The sequence below is a fragment of the Eublepharis macularius genome, chromosome 14 (assembly GCF_028583425.1).
Source record: "Eublepharis macularius isolate TG4126 chromosome 14, MPM_Emac_v1.0, whole genome shotgun sequence".
NCBI classification, from domain to species: Eukaryota; Metazoa; Chordata; class Lepidosauria; order Squamata; family Eublepharidae; genus Eublepharis; species Eublepharis macularius.
In genome coordinates this window covers 55,694,223-55,712,750 of record NC_072803.1, presented here as the reverse complement: position 1 = coordinate 55,712,750, position 18,528 = coordinate 55,694,223, and the positions used below count along the sequence as shown (strand labels likewise).

The window sequence follows — 18,528 nt, the reverse complement described above, 5'->3', positions numbered from 1 at the left end:
GGTCTTGTTTTCTTATACATATTTTTCTTTTCTTTCCCCCCAACGGGTAAAAGCAGCCAAGAACAAATGAATACTGCAAATAAACTCTTAGATCGTCCACGCACAACTGAACAAGGTAGTTTGAGTGAGGATCTGGAGAATAAAGATGAGAAAGATCTTAAGCAGCTGATTATTCAGCTGAGGGCTGAACTCCAAAGCTGCACGGAAGTAAATACATTCTTAAAGCAGCAAGTAGAATCGAAATCAACTTTGGCAGAGAAAGCATTACCTGCTCCAGCGCTGGGGATTAATGCAAATATTGAATTGTCAAAAGCAGAAGTGAAAGATTCAGCTACACAAACAATGGCCGTTGGGAGTAAAGGCACGGGACTAAGACATGAAGGCAACACCGCAAGCCGTGAAGACAAAGGAAGATCTTCACGATTCAACAGAAAGCGGGAACAGTGGCAAGAAAGGGCAGATCTGAAGAGTAACCAATGGGAGAATTTCCCACTCATGAGCAGAACAAATAAAGTAAGTTGATTGAAGATTGTCGAGCCAGTACTTGGAAGATGAAAGAGCAGTTGATTTCTAATAGGGTCATGTTGTTTTGGAAAATTAGCTGATGAGAATGGAGGTCAGAGATATTTTAAATAATTGCACATGTAGCAGCAAGCCCCCATTTTACTGTGGAGTGACATTCTTGGGGCGGGGCGGGAGGGGGTGCCCTTTCTTGGCCACCCAATTACTGGAAGTCATGACCACTCCATGGGAGGCCAAAGGAAAGGCTTTTGAATTTAACATGCAGCTTCTCCACTCCAGTATGGTTGTACATGAAGTGCAAGGAGAAGGGAAAGGGAAGCTGTCACTAGATAGTAGGTGCACCACTACAACAGTTGTAAAAATGAAGCACTGCAAGCTTCCCACCTCTGCCCTCTAGGTTGTGATATCCTCTGATAAGTCCATGTGGTCCTGCTTCCCCATGCAGTGATGAAATGTGGTCGTCTACCAGCCAAATGGCTTCCTAGGCCACAGCTGAGAAGCAATATTGTCTTGACTTAGAGGGCTGGCAGTTTACAGCACTGCAATGAAACAAGTCAACAACAAGAACACGGAGATCTCTGGAGATACTGTTTGCCATGCTTTCTTATCTTCTCCCCATTGATGGTAGTGTGTGAAATGGTATTAACAGCAATCATAATATTAAAACACCATCCCCTGTAGCTTTTCACTGTCATGGCAGAAGACGGAATGTAGGGGCTGTAGTGCAGGGGTGCTGGGATCAGAGAAGGGGGCTGGGCCTTTCCACCTGATAGGGTTTTGCTAATCAAAACTGCCCCCGCCCCCCAGTATACTGCTATTTTCCCTTTAAAAGGGGAGGGGGGAGATGGGCTGATTGCCTGTCCCTTTAGAACTCTGTTTTGATCAGCAAACCCCTGCAGGGGTGGAAGGTTGAGCTTCTTTTCTCCCTTCCCTCCACTGTGGTCCTGATAAAAGTATAACAAGAAACGTTGTAGATTAGATGAAAAATTCATCTCACCCAGCATTCTGTTTCTCCCAGTGGACAACCACTTGCCTCTGGGAAGGCCACAAGCAGGCTGTGAAGGTGATGTTACCGTCCTCCTAACGTGTGTAGTGCCTCTGAACATGGACTTTTCATTTAGTAGTGTCCTTGCTGTGACCTACCAAGGTCAGAATATGACCCACTTATGGGTCCCAAGCCACCAGCTGAAAACCAATTCTATGTATTGTTGGGCTTGAAGATGAAAAACCCAGGTTCAACGCTCTGTTCATTCACGGGACGACCTCGGAATAATCAATCTCTGCTGTACCCTTCTCGTAAGATCATAAGAAGATTTACAAAGTCCAGCAGCTGGTAGTAAATGTGTCTAGCAAGATGCCCCATGCCAGTGGGAGACTGCCATTCCATATGCTTTTCACCCTGGCTAGGGCATCTATCCTCCCTCTGGTAGAAACCTGTGCTAGATCAACCTTGGTCTGATCCAGCAAGGTAATTATTATATTCTCATGGCAATCAGAATAATATTGCCTCCATGTACAGAAGTTCCATTCTTCACTATTACGCCTAATAAGCCATTGATAGAACTATATGCCATGAATGTGTAACCCATTTTTTAAAACCATCTATGTTCATGGCTATCACAACACAATGAATTTCATAAGTTAATGATGCATTGAATGAAGAAATACTTCCTTTCCATATTATCCTTAAATGAACTTGCAGGGTTTTTGGAAGGATAATGTTAGGTAAGAATTACTGTTAAAAATCTATCGAAATCCAATTCACTAAGCCTTTTACCAGGAGCCAGAGGTAGTGGGTTTTAGAATATGCTGCAGAATTCTCTTTCCTTGGAAGATACTCAGGGTTTATGGGGCGGGGGTTCCTAACGTTCTTGCAGATCCCATTTGCAGTATCTCATCTGTGAGTGTTTTTTATTGGAAAGGATATCCATTGCTGCATCCTTGTGCTGATTTTATTTATGCTCTCTCCCTCCAACTTATATGCACGTTATATGCACTGTGTCTCATTCAGAGCGATTCCAATTATCCAGCCAAGAAATCCCGTTTGCCCATTTTACTGAAATCGGCAAGGTCGTTGGGAAACATCCCCTTAAGTGTCCACGCGCAGAAGCTTGACGTGCATCTTCAGCATCGCATCCTAACCTTGGATGAAGATCTGAAAGATAAATGTGAAGAACCCCAGTCACTTCAGGATGAATCACAGCTGAGCAAAGCTTCAAATGGGAGACCTGAACAACTAGGGCTATTAGTAGGAGGTAAGGAAGCCTGCACAGTTGGAAGTGATACAGAAAGCACCCTTTGGTGTTTTTTCCCCAGGACTGATTACATCCAGTTTCAGTTCCACAAAAACATGCAAGATAACCACTTCATTTCTTGGATTGCAAAATTTCAGAAACATTGTAAAGACCATTTAGTCCAAGCCCTTGTCTTGTATCAAGAGCCTACATTGAACAAAAAGATATGGGTACGCTCCCATAAGTTCCTTTCAGATGAAACTTTTTATATACTTCCTCTTGCTTGCTGTTTTGTGGACCCTTCAGACTGTGCAGCATACTGCATGAGTTACATACTTGATTAAGCCCCATTGGAGGGGGTCACAAAAACTGGGAAGTCAGTAGTGGTTTCAGGTACCTACTCGGCCACAATATGTGGCCAGCATTCCATATATAGCTTCAGAGCTGCATGTTGTGCAAACCCATCAGATCTAATGTAGTTATTCGAACCTAGAAAGCTACCTTATACTGAGATAGACCCATTGGTCCATTTGGCTCAGTTCTGTCTGCTAGTCTTTCCACGGTCTCAGATGGAGAATGGTTGTTCCCAGAACCTGCAACCCAACATCTAGAGCCTCATCTTCAGGGATCCATGGACTATGGTTGTTACAGGGCTCCTGTTGGGTATGCGATGGCGTTTCTCATTTTAACTTTTCATTCTAAGTTCTACCAGTAGGGTTCTCCCCCACCACCTATTTTAGAAAAAAAGCTGTCTGACAACATGATCAAGATAGGTAGCTGTGTTAGTCTGTTTGTGGCAGTAGAAAAGAGCAGAAGTCCAGTATTACCTATAAGACTAACAACATTTGTGGGTACGGTATGAGCTTTTGTGAGTCACAACACTTCTTGATACCTGATCTGAAGTATCTGAAGAAGTGAGCTATGAGTGACTCACGAAAGCTCATACCCTACCACAAATTTTGTTAGTCTTACAGGTGCTACTGGACTCTTGCTCTTTTCGACTGAGAGCATGAAGTAAGGAGGCACTCTAGAATTTGCGTCTCGAACCATAGAAATTAGAAGTTTGCATGAGACAGCTTTGCTCACCAATAAAGTCCCTTGTTCAAACCACACAATCCAAAAGAGTGGAGGAGTAAGTAGCAAGGCTAGGGGGAGGCACTTGTGGCACAAGCATATGCTGTGTGTATCAGTGTGAAACAGCTGCCTATTGCCAGCAAATGTCCATGTAAACTTCGTTAGGAGCGAGCTGTAAATTGGATTAAAGGCCCAGCAGAGATGGGGGAAATACTGCCAGTCCTACGGTGATATTAGAAATGCCTGCAGCCAGCCCCCGGTAAAAAGCGCTTGTACAACCGCTCCCCAAGTAATCCAGTTTACTTTTTGAATATAACAACTCCATTCCTTCTTGCAGAATGAAAACATTAAATCCTTTCTCCCCCATCTACAATGTTAAAATGATCTACTTTATCTGTCTTCAGGCAAGCAAGCATCTCCGTAAAATTTTTTAGTGTTCCACAACCGTCTTATTTATTGCATGTATTCTCTTATGTACCACTTGATCGATGAGGAAAGTGCATTGGAGAACCTGAGATAATGTGCATAATAAATAAGATGTTAGTATTAACTCTGCTTATATGAGGACTCGTGCGTGTGTGCGCACACACATACACGAACGCTCCAGAATAGCAAAGGAGCTATGGAAGAATGGAGAGCTGATAATCAGGGACAGCAAGGGAGAAGGAAACCAAAGATCTCAGTAGCAAGCCCTGGCTCAGACTGTTCAGTGTTGAGGGGAGGTGGGAGCACTGGAGTGCACTTAGAAGAGCAACAGAAGGGACAAGATAAACTGAGGCCTGTAACTGAGAGGGGCGGGGGCCATTTATGCAGCAGCAGAAACGCTTACTTTCCATCCCAATTGGCTGTTTGGATACCAGACATTCATTTTACTGGGGACATGTTGCCATAATATGAGCAACAAAATCCTCCAGAATTGAAGACCTAAATGTACTTTGAATAGTTCACAAACAGCACAGTCATAGTGCTGAAGGGAGTCTTCCAGGTGTCCTTCATCAGTGGAAGGGGCGGGAGTGGGGGGAAGAACAGTCCAGAGTGTACTCATGATGCTGAAAGCATCAGATGGGAAGGTGCACAAACTTGCTAGGCTGGTGCCTCTGCGTAAGGCCTCTACGGTAGAAAGGGATCTTCTCCCAGCCACTGCTGCTAAACGAATGATGGTGTAAGAGATTTCCTTACCTGTCTCCTTTTTCGCTGTTCCCTTAGGATGCTAGGAAGTCACTACCTCCATTTGTTATGATTTTCTACATTACTAGAGCCACTTCCTCATAACATGGACACCTTGTTCATGGTCTCTCTGGCCTCACTTAGCTAGGCAAGCATTTCTGCTGAGCTTTTCGTCTCTCTGAGAGGATGGCTTTCTACTTTGTATAATGGTTCATTTGCACCATTGTGACTGAGGTGTTATCGGAATTGGTCTCCTTGTGAGTAATAGAATCGTGGGGGGAATTAGCAAGCAAGCAAGATGGCTATGCGAGAGGCCAGTAACTACGAGATCTTTTTCACCAATGTCTACGGGGTCCCTTCTGAAATGGCAAACAAGGCTGGTGCTTAAATTCAAAGAGCAATCTTTTATTGAAAGGGGAAAATGCATGCACATACACACAGGAATACTGGGTAAAATGGTTACACACAGAGAGAGTCCTAGGAAGCTAGCCAGAAGTTGGAATAGAGTGAGGGGAACAAGTATATCTACCTATCCTAAAGAGTAGTCCAGTCCACGGGAGAAGAGAGTAGCTTCAAACGCCAGCGTTCTCAGCCAGAAGAGCAAGAGGCTTAGGGCAAACCTCAAGGGAACAATGCTTTGGATCCAATAAGCGTGCTGCACAGAGAGAGAGAGTCTTAAGGAAGAGACCCTAAGGGAGCAGCATCCTGGAAGCAGGGGTCCTGGAAGCGTGCACAATTTGAATGGGGCCAGGGTCCCTATATTATAGGGTAAAACGTGCTCTGGGGGTAACAAAGGTTTGATTACCTTGATTTGTAGCTGCCGGAGCATGTGAAAGAGAATGCAATCAATCAATCATTCAATCAAAGGGTTTATTACGGTCACAAGACCAGCCAAGTAAAATACAGATAAAAAGAACAGTTTTTAAATACTTAAAATGGGTAAATACATAAAAGATAAAATCATATATATGTATATATATCTAACAGTAAAAACTCAGTCACTTCGTTAATTCACTTCCCAGCAATTGACGTTTCCTTTGTCAAATGATACCACTTGAAAGAGAATGCAAAATTTGTTCTGGCCCTACACAAAGGGGCAGTTTGTTAATGACGTTCACTGGAGCGGATTTGATTAATTTAGTTGGAGAATGTACCTTCCCAGGACTGAATTATAAATACTTATGGATGCTAATTGATTTGCTCTTCAGTCATGGACAGGAGATCTCATCACGGAAGGAGGGAAAGGAATGTGTTAAGCGGGGGTGACTCTGCGAGACCTTTTTTTGCGCTGCATTCCTTTAGGGGCTGGGGAGACTGCATAACTAATCACCGCTTGTCTCTCCGCATTTACATACGGCATTCCATTCATGCCTGGGTCTCCCGGACAGGACTCAGCAACTGTTTGCTGGAATTCCCCTGGCTGCAAACCAAACTGCCATTTTAAATTCAGGGGCCTTGTGATTTTATATCACAGGTAGCCATATTAAATGGCTATTAAAGATGGCGGAGGCTGGGCTGACTGCTTACAGTATGATCTGACTAAGGTAACAACCTCAAGTTGTAAATGCTGGAGAGAAGGGAGTGCCAGGTCTTTTCTGGATAACACTGTTCTAGGGGTTTGGGGTGGGTGATTTTGTTTAGTTTTTTGAGAGTGTGTATAGGCATACTTAAATACAGCATTGCAGTGCCTTTTCCTTCAGTGGAGCAAGCTAAGCACCCCCCCCCCCGCCAGCTCTGCCCTCCATCCTTCACAATGCAAATGAGAAATGATCAGTGATTTGAATGCCAGCTCTCCTCCTTGCCCATTCCATGCAGGCTGTCTGAGTCCTTTATATCAATTTTTTAAAGCACAGCATGAATATTTTCAGTTAATTGTTAGTTTGCTACCTTTGGGGGGGGGAGGGAAATGCAGTAATTTTTTTTTTCAAAAATGAAAATGCACCAGGGATGGGATAGGACAAGCGATGTTGTTATGGTACGGAAGCCAGTCAATCAACACTAAGTACAGCCAAGTTCTGCTTCATGCTGGAAGAATGTTTCCCTCAGGTTTAATCTTGAGGAGAAGATGGTAGATTGGTACAAAATGTAGCTAGTGTGCTTCCATAGCCAGATTAGAGCTCAAATTGTATCCATCTGTATGTACCCTTCAGTTGACAGATAGTAATTTTCCAATATGACTTTTATGTTGTCCATTTAACACTTTATTTTATTTTGTTTGGTGCAGTCTTGTAGCCTCATCACTGCTGCGCAGTAACAACCCCCCACAAAGTACCTTCTGCCCCCACCAGATCATCAGCTTGCATTTTTGTTATATCTGTGTATAAATGTTGTGTGTGTGGTGCCCTCAAGTCATAGCTGGTTTATGGCAACCCCTGGTGGGATTTTCATGGCAAGAGATTATCAGAGGTAGTTTGCCATTGCCTGTCTCTGCAACCCTGGTCTTTGTTGGAGGTCTCCCGTTCAATGACTAACCTAGGCCGACCCTGCTTATTTTCTGAGGTCTGATGAGATCAGGCTCACTTGGGCTGTCCGGGTCAGGCCATAAATGTTCTGCCTAGTGTAAAAATATTCAGAATTGATAGGTGAAGCTCATTGGAGCTCACTAAGCCACTGAGTGAGTTCATGGTTTGCTGAGTGGGTGGAGCTGACAGCCTCATTATATTCACAGGATAGTGCCCAAGTCTGAACATCTTAGAAGTCAACACAAGATGGTGTGTATTGGTTTTATTTTGGCATGTAACGAACTGCCAGGGATCAGGGCCCAAGTGTTATTTCTCTATGCCTGGTACCGACTTGTAACGTCTCTACGATTACATTCCATGCATACAGTCTCATGAGTTATGAAAGAGAAGTGTCAGTTTTATTTCTGAAATAACACAAATATCCTGTAGTGACATAAGGTTTGCAGACTGAGCCATGGAGCCCAGGCACTCTATAAGCTGTACCTGTCATTTCCCTGACCTATATTTGATGCCTGACAAGAAAGACTCACGGAACTGCACATCTGCTGGCCAGCTGCAGAACCTTCCAGAATGTCCCTCACGGGTACAAAGCTCTTCCTGCTTCCCCTCAGATAAAGATACTTCCTCACCTGTTTCTTTATGGCACTCTACTATCCAGGTCTCCCTTTGCAGCCACAGAGTGAACATTCCCTTCAGTAATCCTTCTCGATTTTCCAGTCACAAGCATCTTCTTTTTTACTTAATGAGTTCTCCCCTTGCTCCCTTGTTTATTTGTTTTTCTGACCAATCTTATCTCCTGCGTGTATTCCTTATCAGTTGAGAACTAATTACTTCACAGCCAGATAGTGTTTGTAGCTAGAGGGCTTTCAGTTTCCTCAAGAGTGACAGTGGCTTGTTTTCAGTGCTGAATGGCACAGAGAGATTTTTCTTGACAGAAGTATTCTCAGTATTGTGTGGTAGAAAAGTAGCCCAACGAAGTGAGCACCGTAACTATGTCATCTGCCTTGGAGTAAGGCATATCTACCTACACAAACTGTCAGCAGTTGACTTCTGATGTGAGAAGTGAAAGAGTGTCTTAGCTTAAAACAGGTTTTTATCCCCTGGCAACTCATCTTCCACTTCTTCAAAGCAGCTACTGTCATCTTAAAAGGAAGGGGCTGGAACTCACAACAAGTTTTAAAAAGTCCTCTTCAGCTCTGCTGATCATCACTTCAGAACCAGTTCTGATCATCCCTATTATCAGTTTCATACTGATGGGAAAACTGCTTAAGTCTAAAGCCCCTCTGAAGGCCAGGCTAGCTCACCTTCCTGAAACCATGGTGAGACAAGATTGAAGATGAGATCAGACAGAGAAGCCATATTCCTTCAAAACCAACCCAAAAAAGAAAAAGAAAATTCTAAGGATTTACTACCACCGCTGTTGCAGCTTCCAGTTGATACATTGATTCCTGGAAAATTGCAGGAATCAAGGTTCCTAGGATTCTATATGCATATCTTAAAGATGCAGACATTTCTGATATAGAGATGAACACAAGAAGCTGGTTTTATGCCATGTCAGATCATTCTCAGTAAGGTCTAGTCTGATTGACAGTGGCTCTCCAGGGTTGGAGGTAGAGTAGGGGCTTTATGAACATATGCTACCCCAAGACCTTTCAACTGGAAGTGCCCAGAATGGAATCTGGGATGTATGGTATGAGTATCCCCTTTCCCTTATCCTCAGGTTGGATACTAAAGACTTTCATTTTTTGCAGTGAGCAAGTTTGTTGTGAAATCTGAATTGAGATCCTGTATGGTATAATGACTAGAGTGCTAGACTAGGAGTCAGGTGGAGGAGGAGTGGAGACTAGAGTGCCCTCAAATCATAGCTGACTTATGGCAACCCCTGGCGGGGTTTTCATGGCCAACGATTAACAGAGGTGGTTTGCCATTGCCTGCATGTGCAACCCTGGTCTCCGTTGGAGGTCTCCCTTCCAATTACTAACTAAGGCTGACCCTTCTTAGCTTCTGAGGTCTGATGAGATCAGGCTCACTGGGCTATCCAGATAGATCAAGATGGGTAGCCATGTTAGCTTGTCTGTAGCAGTAGAAAAGAGCAAGAGTCCAGTAGCACCTATAAGACTAACAAGATTTGTGGTAGGGTATGCGCTTTTGTGAGTCACAGCTCACTTCTTCAGATACCTGAAGGAGGTATCAAGTATCTAGAGAAGTGAGCTATGACTTACAAAAGCAGATACCATACCACAGATTTTGTTAGTCTTATAGGTGCTACTGGACTCTTGCTTTCAGGCTATCCAGAGCAGAGCAGGAGTCAGGTGACCGAGCTCACATTGGGCCAGTCAATGTCTCTCAGTCAGGCCTACTTCATAGGGTTGTTGAGAAGATAAATGGGAGGGGGGAACCATACGGCCTCTCTGGGTTCCTTGGAGGAAGAGCAGGGAAAAAATGGTTTTGGTTGGAACTGGGCAAAATGATAGACAGTAGTTTTTCTCTTGCCTACAAACTAGGACCACAAACCACGATTTAATGAGGAATTGTGGAGGGAGAGGAAGGCTCCCAAGCACAGCTCTATAAGGCTGTGCAGCTGGTCTGCTCAAGTGCAAATTCCCAGTGGGTGGGGAAGTGTGCAAATCCAAGAACTTCAAACATTGTCATAATGGCAACCCATGGTTTGCCTATTGGGGTTAAAAGTGGCAAAAAAAGCAGTTTTTTAAAAAAAAATTAATGTCAGGGCCTCCATATAGAACATATTAGCTTTGGAAGTTTTTATTCACCAAAAGCCTTTTTAAGGAATGGGGTGGCTTAAAAGACCGTTCAAAAATGTAAAAATTCACCAGGGGCACTGCTAAAGTTTTCCTGGGAATAAAAAAATACGATATTCACAACGAAGAATTTTTGATTGGTATAGGTGGCAGCAAGTTACAAGCAGATCTGGTAAACAAGTCCATAATCCTCTTATGCTCAACTAGTTGGATCCAATTTAATTGAATCAATTGAGAATTTGCAAGAGCAAATTGTCGCCCCAAAGGCATACGCCTCCCTGCATAGATATTTTACAGTGCAAGTTATTGTACACCCTGGCGCTAAGCTGAAAATTTGGGAAATCTCAAAAAAATAAAAGATACAGTTTGTGAAGCTGCCTTTGACAAAGGCATCCTGTGTGGCTTTTGCCATCTGCACAGTCAACCTGTTGTTCCCCCTTTTCCTGTGTGTGTAGTTCAGCACATGAAGATCAGTGCATGTTGGAAACGGACGCCATGTGGCTGGTAAGGATCGATTGGTGCAAAGGAATGCCTCAAAAACTGTCCTGTGCAGACAAATTTTGCTCTTAACATCTTGCTGAGTTGCTTCTCTCTTTTTTTCAAATTTATATATCTATAGTTCTTAGATGACTACCCCTCCCTTTGTTTTTCTTTTCCTCTTTTCCCTAGCTGAATCATTGATCCAACTGAATTGCTCGGAAGCAGGTGTTAGTTTGGACCCTGATGACAGTAAAGAAGAGAAGGGCCAGGACCAGAGCAATAGTCAAGGTAAAGAATGAATCCACAGCAGTGTGATAAAAGACAAAAAAAGCTGGGGGGGGGGGGAACCCTAGCTTGCAAATTCTGAGTTTTTCAAGGAGGCTGTTTTGGGTTGCTTTTATAAATAATTGCATCTAACTCTTAGTTTATTGGTGTTAATTGTCCCTTTTTTACCATTGTTCGTAGCTTTTAAATATTGTTTACTTAATTAGCTCCGAATAGCCATCCGTGAGAATTCTGCAGTAGTCTCTTAAGAGTTATTCTTTTGGAGGGGTCACCAGGATTTATGATCACAGTTTGTAATAAAAATAATGAGATGTGTGCCCAACTCCCTCTGCACCCAGCGCGACAGAATTTCTCTGATCCTGCCTGTGAATTAAAATGGTTCATGAATTCATTCTAAAATGCCCGAGCTTCTGAAGCCTCCAAGTGCCAGCTTCCCCCACCCCCATCTCCTCATATCCGAATGATCTCAAAACGGTTTGACTCTCTTAAATGGAACTGCCTCACTTAATGCAGGTATAAACGAGCTTAATGACCATGCTGTGAGTTTTAATGTGAAAGCTTCAGCGTTCTCTTTATCAAAAGATGCTGGAAAAGTTGTGTATTCCACTAGACAGGGTAAAATCCCTCTTGAAATGAATGGAACTTGTCGAAGGGCACTGTGGGATAGGAGCATGTTGCCATCTCAGGAATGTGCTTGGAGAGCCATAAAATAAACAGTATAAACTGTGCTTTCCACTTTCCCTACCTGATGGGGTTTTGATCCTAGTTTGCCTGGAAAATGAAACCATAATGTCCCAGTTTGGATGTGAGGGCAAACTGGTTTTCCCGAAACCCAGAAATAACCTATAATCATGCTATATTCAAGTGGTGGCAGGAGAGTGCAAGCCTCAGGATTCCCCAGATTTAATCATTAATTGGCCAGCTATGGTTTGTTCTTTTTGAACCAAGCTAGAGATTTTGCCAGCCTGCCTGTATGTCTTCCATTGTCACTAGGATTAGAGAATTACATGGAAGTTAGGCCTATCGACTGCTATTAGCTGCGTGATCCTTAACCCCATATTCAGAGCAGTATACCTGTGAGCACTTTGTGCTGGGGTCAAACAACTGAGGGTGACCATCATATTTCCCAAACTGCTTGAGAGCTTTCAGAGGAATCTGGCTAGCTTCTTTAGCTATAGATTGCTGGATCTCATCCACCAAAGCAATTCTTCCACTCTCCTTAGCAAAATAAAGCACAATTGCCAAAGGTACTGATCAGATGCATGGAATGTAATCTAAAATATACCGTTCAGGGTTTCCCCCCCAATTAAGCCATTTTTGTTGACGCTATGGAGTTGATTGGGTTCTCTTCTCTTCTCTTCTCTTCTCTTCTCTTCTCTTCTCTTCTCTTCTCTTCTCTTCTCTTCTCTTCTCTTCTCTTCAGCATATTTGGGGAATTGCAGCAATGTAAATATGTGCAATTTAGGGGAAGAAAAAAAAGGAACTGTAGGCGGCAGAGGTTGAAGGGTTGTAAACAATATTCTTGAGAGCTGGTGAGAGTATTAGTTTTAGCTGTAGATTGTGGCTGAGTGTATAAGAATGTTTTAGCCCTCAGCAGCAGAAATAAAAATCTTTAAATATGGTGGGTCATAATAAATATAAGTGGAGAACATCATAAATTAACTCATAAGCCAATAACTGCTGCAGAACTTCTGATAACTTCCAATTGGTGTTCTCCAGCTTTCTCTTCTCTTCTCTTCTCTTCTCTTCTCTTCTCTTCTCTTCTCTTCTCTTCTCTTCTCTTCTCTTCTCTTCTCTTCTCTTCTCAACATGTTTGAGGAATTGCAGCAGTATAAATATGTGCAATTTAGGGGAAGAAAATGCATTTTGTTCCAAGTTGCCTACCATTTATTAATTTTATTAAGTGAAGATTCAACATTGACTTAAATAAACTTGTCTGTTTCTCTGAGATAAAAAAAATGAAAACATTGTTTATGTCAGTGTGGTGTAGTAGTTAGAGTGTCACACTACGATCTGGGAGACCCAGGTTCAAATCCCCAGTCTGCCATGGAAACTTGCTGGGTAATCTTGGGCCTGTCATATATTTTCAGCCTAAACTACCTCACTGGATTATTGTGTGCATAAAATGGAAGAGAGGAGGGTGATGTTGTTAGCCATTTTGGCTCCCCTTTGGATAGCAAACCAAGATATAAATATCAAATTAAGTACAGGGATGTACATGTTTTCCTCCCACAGACACAGTAGCTAATGGACATGACCCTCATGATCCTGCCTTGAAAGTGCTAAACCAAGAGTTTTATTTCCTGGATAAACCGGAAGTTGATTCAGCGACCACGTATTCTGGTTCGAAGAGCCTGCTCTCTCTCAGGTTGAGTGTAAAAAGCACAGATGCGTTGGATAGTGACTCCATAGATGACATCGAAGAACTGAGACAAAGAGTTAAGGATCTGAAGGCTGACCTGGCAAAGTACAGAACTCTGCTGCTCCACTTGCAGCCTGCTAAGCAACTCATCCCCAAGGATGTTTTCAGTATTGCCCAGGTGGATGGAGAACTGCCCACGGACAGTCACTTTCTCCCAATGCTGGATGCTGGTAGGCAGGAGGCAAAGACATTATCTGGCAGCCACCAGCAAATAGATTACCAAACCCACACTGAGAAACTGACTTCTCAGGTCTCAGAAAATCAAAATGAGGTAAACGTTGAGAAGCTTAAAGAGCTGCTGTTAGAAAACGAGGCCGAACTTGAAAAAGAACAGGTTGCAAATATGCATCTCCTGGATGAAGTGTACCGCCTACAAAGTAAACTTAAAGGAGTTTCGCCATTGAGGTGAGTTGCCTGTGGAAGTGTATATGTATGTATTTGTTTAAAGTTGGTTAAAGCCAATGGTTCCATTTTACTGAGTGAAGAATTCTTTGCTGGAGGAAGGACTCCTTCCTCTGATGGAAAAAAAAATCTTCCTCTGGTGGAAGATTTTTCACTTAGAGGAAGGGATCCCTGGGATCCAACCCAACTTTTATATCCCATTTTTTTAGAACAGTTCAAAGTTGTTTACAGTAGCCAAAATGCAATTTAAAAATATGATAATAAGCAAAAAGCAAACAAACTAACGGCACCTCGCAGAAAGAGCCCAGATCAATCAAATGTGTGTTGGACACAAAATGATTTGCAGCCTTTCTGAAATCTCTGCAAAGAGGTAGATTTCCCAACATGTTTGGGAAGGAGCTTCCAGAATTTAGAGGTTATGACTGTAAAAGTCCTTTTCCTCAGTTACATCCTAACCTGCCATACAGATGGAACAGCAAGCACCATCCCAGTAAGCAGTGCCGCCAGATAACTGTGAGAGGGATAATAGCCCATATGAACACAGTCGTGTAGTGTTTATAGAAGGGCTAGACTTGCTCGTATCAGTAGTCCTCCAAGGTCTTTACTTTGGAGCCTTTTCCCCATATAATGGAGACTTTCCTCGTTTTTCACTTGCCTGAGACAGCTAGGCTCCCATTTCCACTGTGCTTTTCCATCTCTCATTGAGGTGGTGATGAGTTTCCGCTTCATAAGATGGCCGTTTCTGCCCCATAATGGATGAGGCCTAGTCCAGCTACGATAAGTAAGACTGACAATGAGGTAACAGGAAGGACTCGTATATAGATAGCATCATATTGATTATAAAACGAATTGGGATAAGTCATTTGAAAGGATGAGGCCTGGAAATGCAAAGGTTTCACTAATGTAATTTGTGTAATCTGCCTTGAGTCTCAGTGGGAAAGGTGGACTATAAATGACATAAATAAATTTAAAAATTTCCAAAAGGCTTTGCGTAGTCTCGCATGTCGCATTGATACCATGTGCCTCCTGTGATATGTGCACCCCTTGGCATTGCAATAATGTCGTCCTGAGAGAGCATAAAGGAAAGGGGAATCCTCATTAACTCAAGGCGTTACAGGCTCGGATTTAGCTCACCCCACGGCATTAACATTTCTGGCCACGAGTGGCAGTCATTGGTTCATAAGCGGGGGGGGGGGTTGAAGTTGGGGGACTTCCGCTGACCTTCCTGCTGCTTTCAGTGAAAGGATCTTCCGCGTTTTTTGTGCGATCTTCTGCGTCGTTGTGAGTGAAGGTAAGCAGTGTGAAAAGGGCCAGTGTTTTATTCAGCTTGTATTGTTTATTTTATCTGTATCGCCGCTTACATTTTTGCTACTGTTTTATTGTTTGCAATGGCCTTTGGCCCAATGCAATAAATCCTGAACTGAACTGAAATACTGGAACGATCCTGTCTTAGTTGAAGCTGTAAGAAACATTCACCTAGCAGAAACGGCAAGGGATGATCCACTGGCAACACAACTCCAAATCCGGTGGATTCTCGTAGAGATTGCTTTGGCTTGTCTGAATTTCATGGTTGTTGCCATTGTTGCTAGTACATGGCTGATGCACAGTTTACCTGCAGCATGGAGAAGTTAATACCATAGCTCAATTGTACGCCAGTGTAAAGCCAATGTATAAACAGCATTCAAATTTTAATTCATGTTGTGAGTATTCAGAATCCTAAATGCATATAGATTCTGACTGCTAGTTGTGGCATCTTCCCTGCCAACAGGAGAGCCCAGTTTGAACAATAGCAACGAAATCCTCTAAAAATCCTCATCTGCCAAACAACTACTTCTATGTACTCATTTTGTTCTCAGCAGTATTTTATTTACTTCATGTTGGTTAGGAAAATTAGATTTTCATTAGTATAAGTCAGAATCATGGAATACAATATGATGAAAAAAACCTCTCTACCCTTCCATAAACGATAGCAGAAATGTACACTAGTGAAAACAGATTTGACTGTATTTTATACAGTATTTGCTTTAGAGTAACAGCCCACAACCTTTTCTGACACATGGTGGTGGGCACAACAACAAAGTGGCTGGCACAGGAGATGAAGCCAGCCACAAAATGTCAGGGAGTGAGAGTTACACATAACTCTGATAGTAACTCTTCAGCATTTCAGGCAGAAGCTTTGTTTAATGTGATGTCTTTTAACATGAATCTATTGTTTAAAATTATTTTCTTGCATACGCACGGTAATGCAGTGAAGATCCTTGTGCTATGGTGGCAGCTGTTGCTGAAGCAACTTTTTAAAAAGTGCACAGCCAATTTGATCTCCACTGGCCAATCAGAAGCCCCGCTGAGCAAAAGTCCCAGCTGTCCCTGCCCATTTTCTAGAAACACTTGGTGGGCACCAGGAAAAGAGGATGCGGCGTTGGGGACCCCTGGCTTTAGAGGGTTTACTGGAGAGGGTATTTGCTTCAGGACAACAGACTGGTTTTAATGATGCAATCTTACGATATGATTTCAGTCACATCTCCCACCTAAATTCTCAGAGAATAATCAAGCAAAAAAGAACAATCTTTAACATTATTCTTGACATCTGTTCTAGTTATCATTATTATCTAATTCTGATTGTGTGAATCAAAAATGGACACAATGGGGCTGGGGCATGCAGGTGGGAATCCCTCTGTAGAAAAACCCGAAATCTTTTTTTTTTAATGGATCGTGGTGATTGAAAACACCCAAAATAGTAGAAGAAATATCTTGTAGCATTAAGAGATGTATGCCCACTAAGATATCATGAAACTACCATGTGAAATTTTGGTGTCCATTTTGGGGGTAGCTAAGCAACTTAGAACAATTTTACCAAAGCTGCCAAGGCTTGGTTTCTGGCAAAGGTGAAGACTGAAAAACATAAAAGATGGAAAGGGTGGAAAGATGCATGGAAAAAGATGAGCAGGAGGAGCTGGTGGTAGGAGAGAACAAAGGGCAGTTATATGGATGAGCAAGATGAAAAGGAGACAGGCTGTCCTGGGAGAGGGGGAGGGGTGGGTGGGTGGGTGGAAGGGAGAGAAGAAAGAAGGGAAAGGGGAGAGGAAATGGGGGCTGTCAGGATCAGGGAAAGAGGAAGGGGATACCTGGAGAAAATAGCATGCCCCCAAGATTCCTCCCAGCCCCAGGTACTTGACTTCTTTGATTTATCGAGTTTTATGCTGTACTTCCTCCAGAGTGGTGTACATTCTCACAACCACCTTGTGAGGCATGTTGAGCAGAAAGCACAGGGCCACCCAGCAAGCTTGATACTTGAGTGGGGATTTGAACTCGGGTTCATCTTCTGTCTCACACGAGCTCCTTTCTGAAAGATTAGTTTTCTCCCACCAGCTGTGGGAGAAAAATCTTTTCAACCTTTTCTCCTATTTCCTCCCAAGTTTTTCACTGCAGCCATTCCTTTCAAAGAAGGTGTTCCTACAACCTAGTATGTCTTTCCTCACACAGGTGGCTTCTCAGTTTCATCTGTCACAGGACACTGTCCACCCAGTGTTTCCCCCCCTCAGCCAATGACTTAGAATGTGCACTCCACAGTCTGGATGTTTAAACAGCTTTCCTGTTTTATTTTAAAAAGCTCTATTCCTTTAGAAGGGATTCCCATCTTTTTCTCTGTTTTGTTGGTTTTGAGGTTGGGTAGAATCACCTCCTCCAAGTGGATTGTCTTGGCAGTTCAACTTCGCTATGCCCCTTGCCGCCGTCCCTTTTCCATTCCAGGTCACTGCTCATTCTGTCAGGGCCCAAGTGGTGTGTGCAGTCAGAAAGACAGTCCTGCAAAGTTTATTGACGTGAAAGCTGCACACCTTTCTCCTTGTTAATTGAGCTTGCTCAGTCCCAATGTGGGACTACACAGATGTTTTCCAAGTGAAAACAAGTTTGCATTTACTTATAGCTTTTGTTTATCAAGATTCTTTGGTGTAGGTACATGCTCCCTCCATCCTGGCTCTGAATTTTTTTAAAAAAAAATTCTTCCCCAGGAGCTCTTCTAGTGGCTATGGAGAACGGAGGGAAGGGGGTGCTTCCCCACCCATATCCCGTGACAATTTAGTGAGATTGCTCTGTCTTGTGCCTGGGCAGGTTGAGTAGAGTTTTGGGAAGCTCTAGAAACCTTTAGAATCTCTTCAAGGCAAGCCTGCCTCTATACAGTCCTAATGTTACAGAAGACTCTCAATGAACAACAGTTACAGGTACATGCGGAGAGACAGTGTAGTGTAGTGGTTAGATTAGGCTCTGAGAGACCATGGATGAAACCCCCACTCTGCCATGGAAGCTTGCTTGGGTGACCTTGAGCCAGTCATACGCTGTCAGCCTACCCTACCTCACAGGGTTGTGAGGATAAAATAGAGAAGAGCGGAACAATATAAATGGCTTTGGGTCCCTGTTGGGGAGAAAAGCCGGGTATAAATGAAGTAAATAAATAAGTGCAACCTGTTTTTTCTCAGTTCCGATCTAACTTTCTTGATGAGCACATAACCCATTGATTACTGGGGAGTATTGTTTCTCACCTCCCAATGAATTCCTCCCCATATTCTAGCAAGCAGTTCAGGTTATTTCCCCAGAGCTGATTAGTATCTTGTGTTTGGTTTCTCTTCACATTTTTAAAAATGTTGCCAAGCTGATTAGGCTTTGGTTAAACAAAACAAAGCTCCTAATTCCGAAGCAAAGAAGTCTGAATATGCAAATCCTGG

At 43.0% G+C, this 18,528-nt stretch overlaps 1 protein-coding gene across 2 annotated transcripts in view; it reads left to right on the top strand.

Moving 5' to 3' along the window:
• The window catches only part of CDK5RAP2 (CDK5 regulatory subunit associated protein 2), a 179,188-nt gene that overhangs the window by 117,605 nt on the left and 43,055 nt on the right, over positions 1 to 18,528 (top strand). The window contains exons 21-24 of one of the 2 annotated variants that reach the window (XM_054998013.1): positions 57 to 513; positions 2,534 to 2,777; positions 10,888 to 10,986; positions 13,219 to 13,810. In XM_054998013.1, the coding sequence (XP_054853988.1) occupies positions 57 to 513; positions 2,534 to 2,777; positions 10,888 to 10,986; positions 13,219 to 13,810 (1,392 nt within the window). Of the gene's footprint in view, positions 1 to 53; positions 514 to 2,533; positions 2,778 to 10,887; positions 10,987 to 13,218; positions 13,811 to 18,528 lie in introns of both variants that reach the window. The other variant, XM_054998011.1, reaches the window with a different exon arrangement.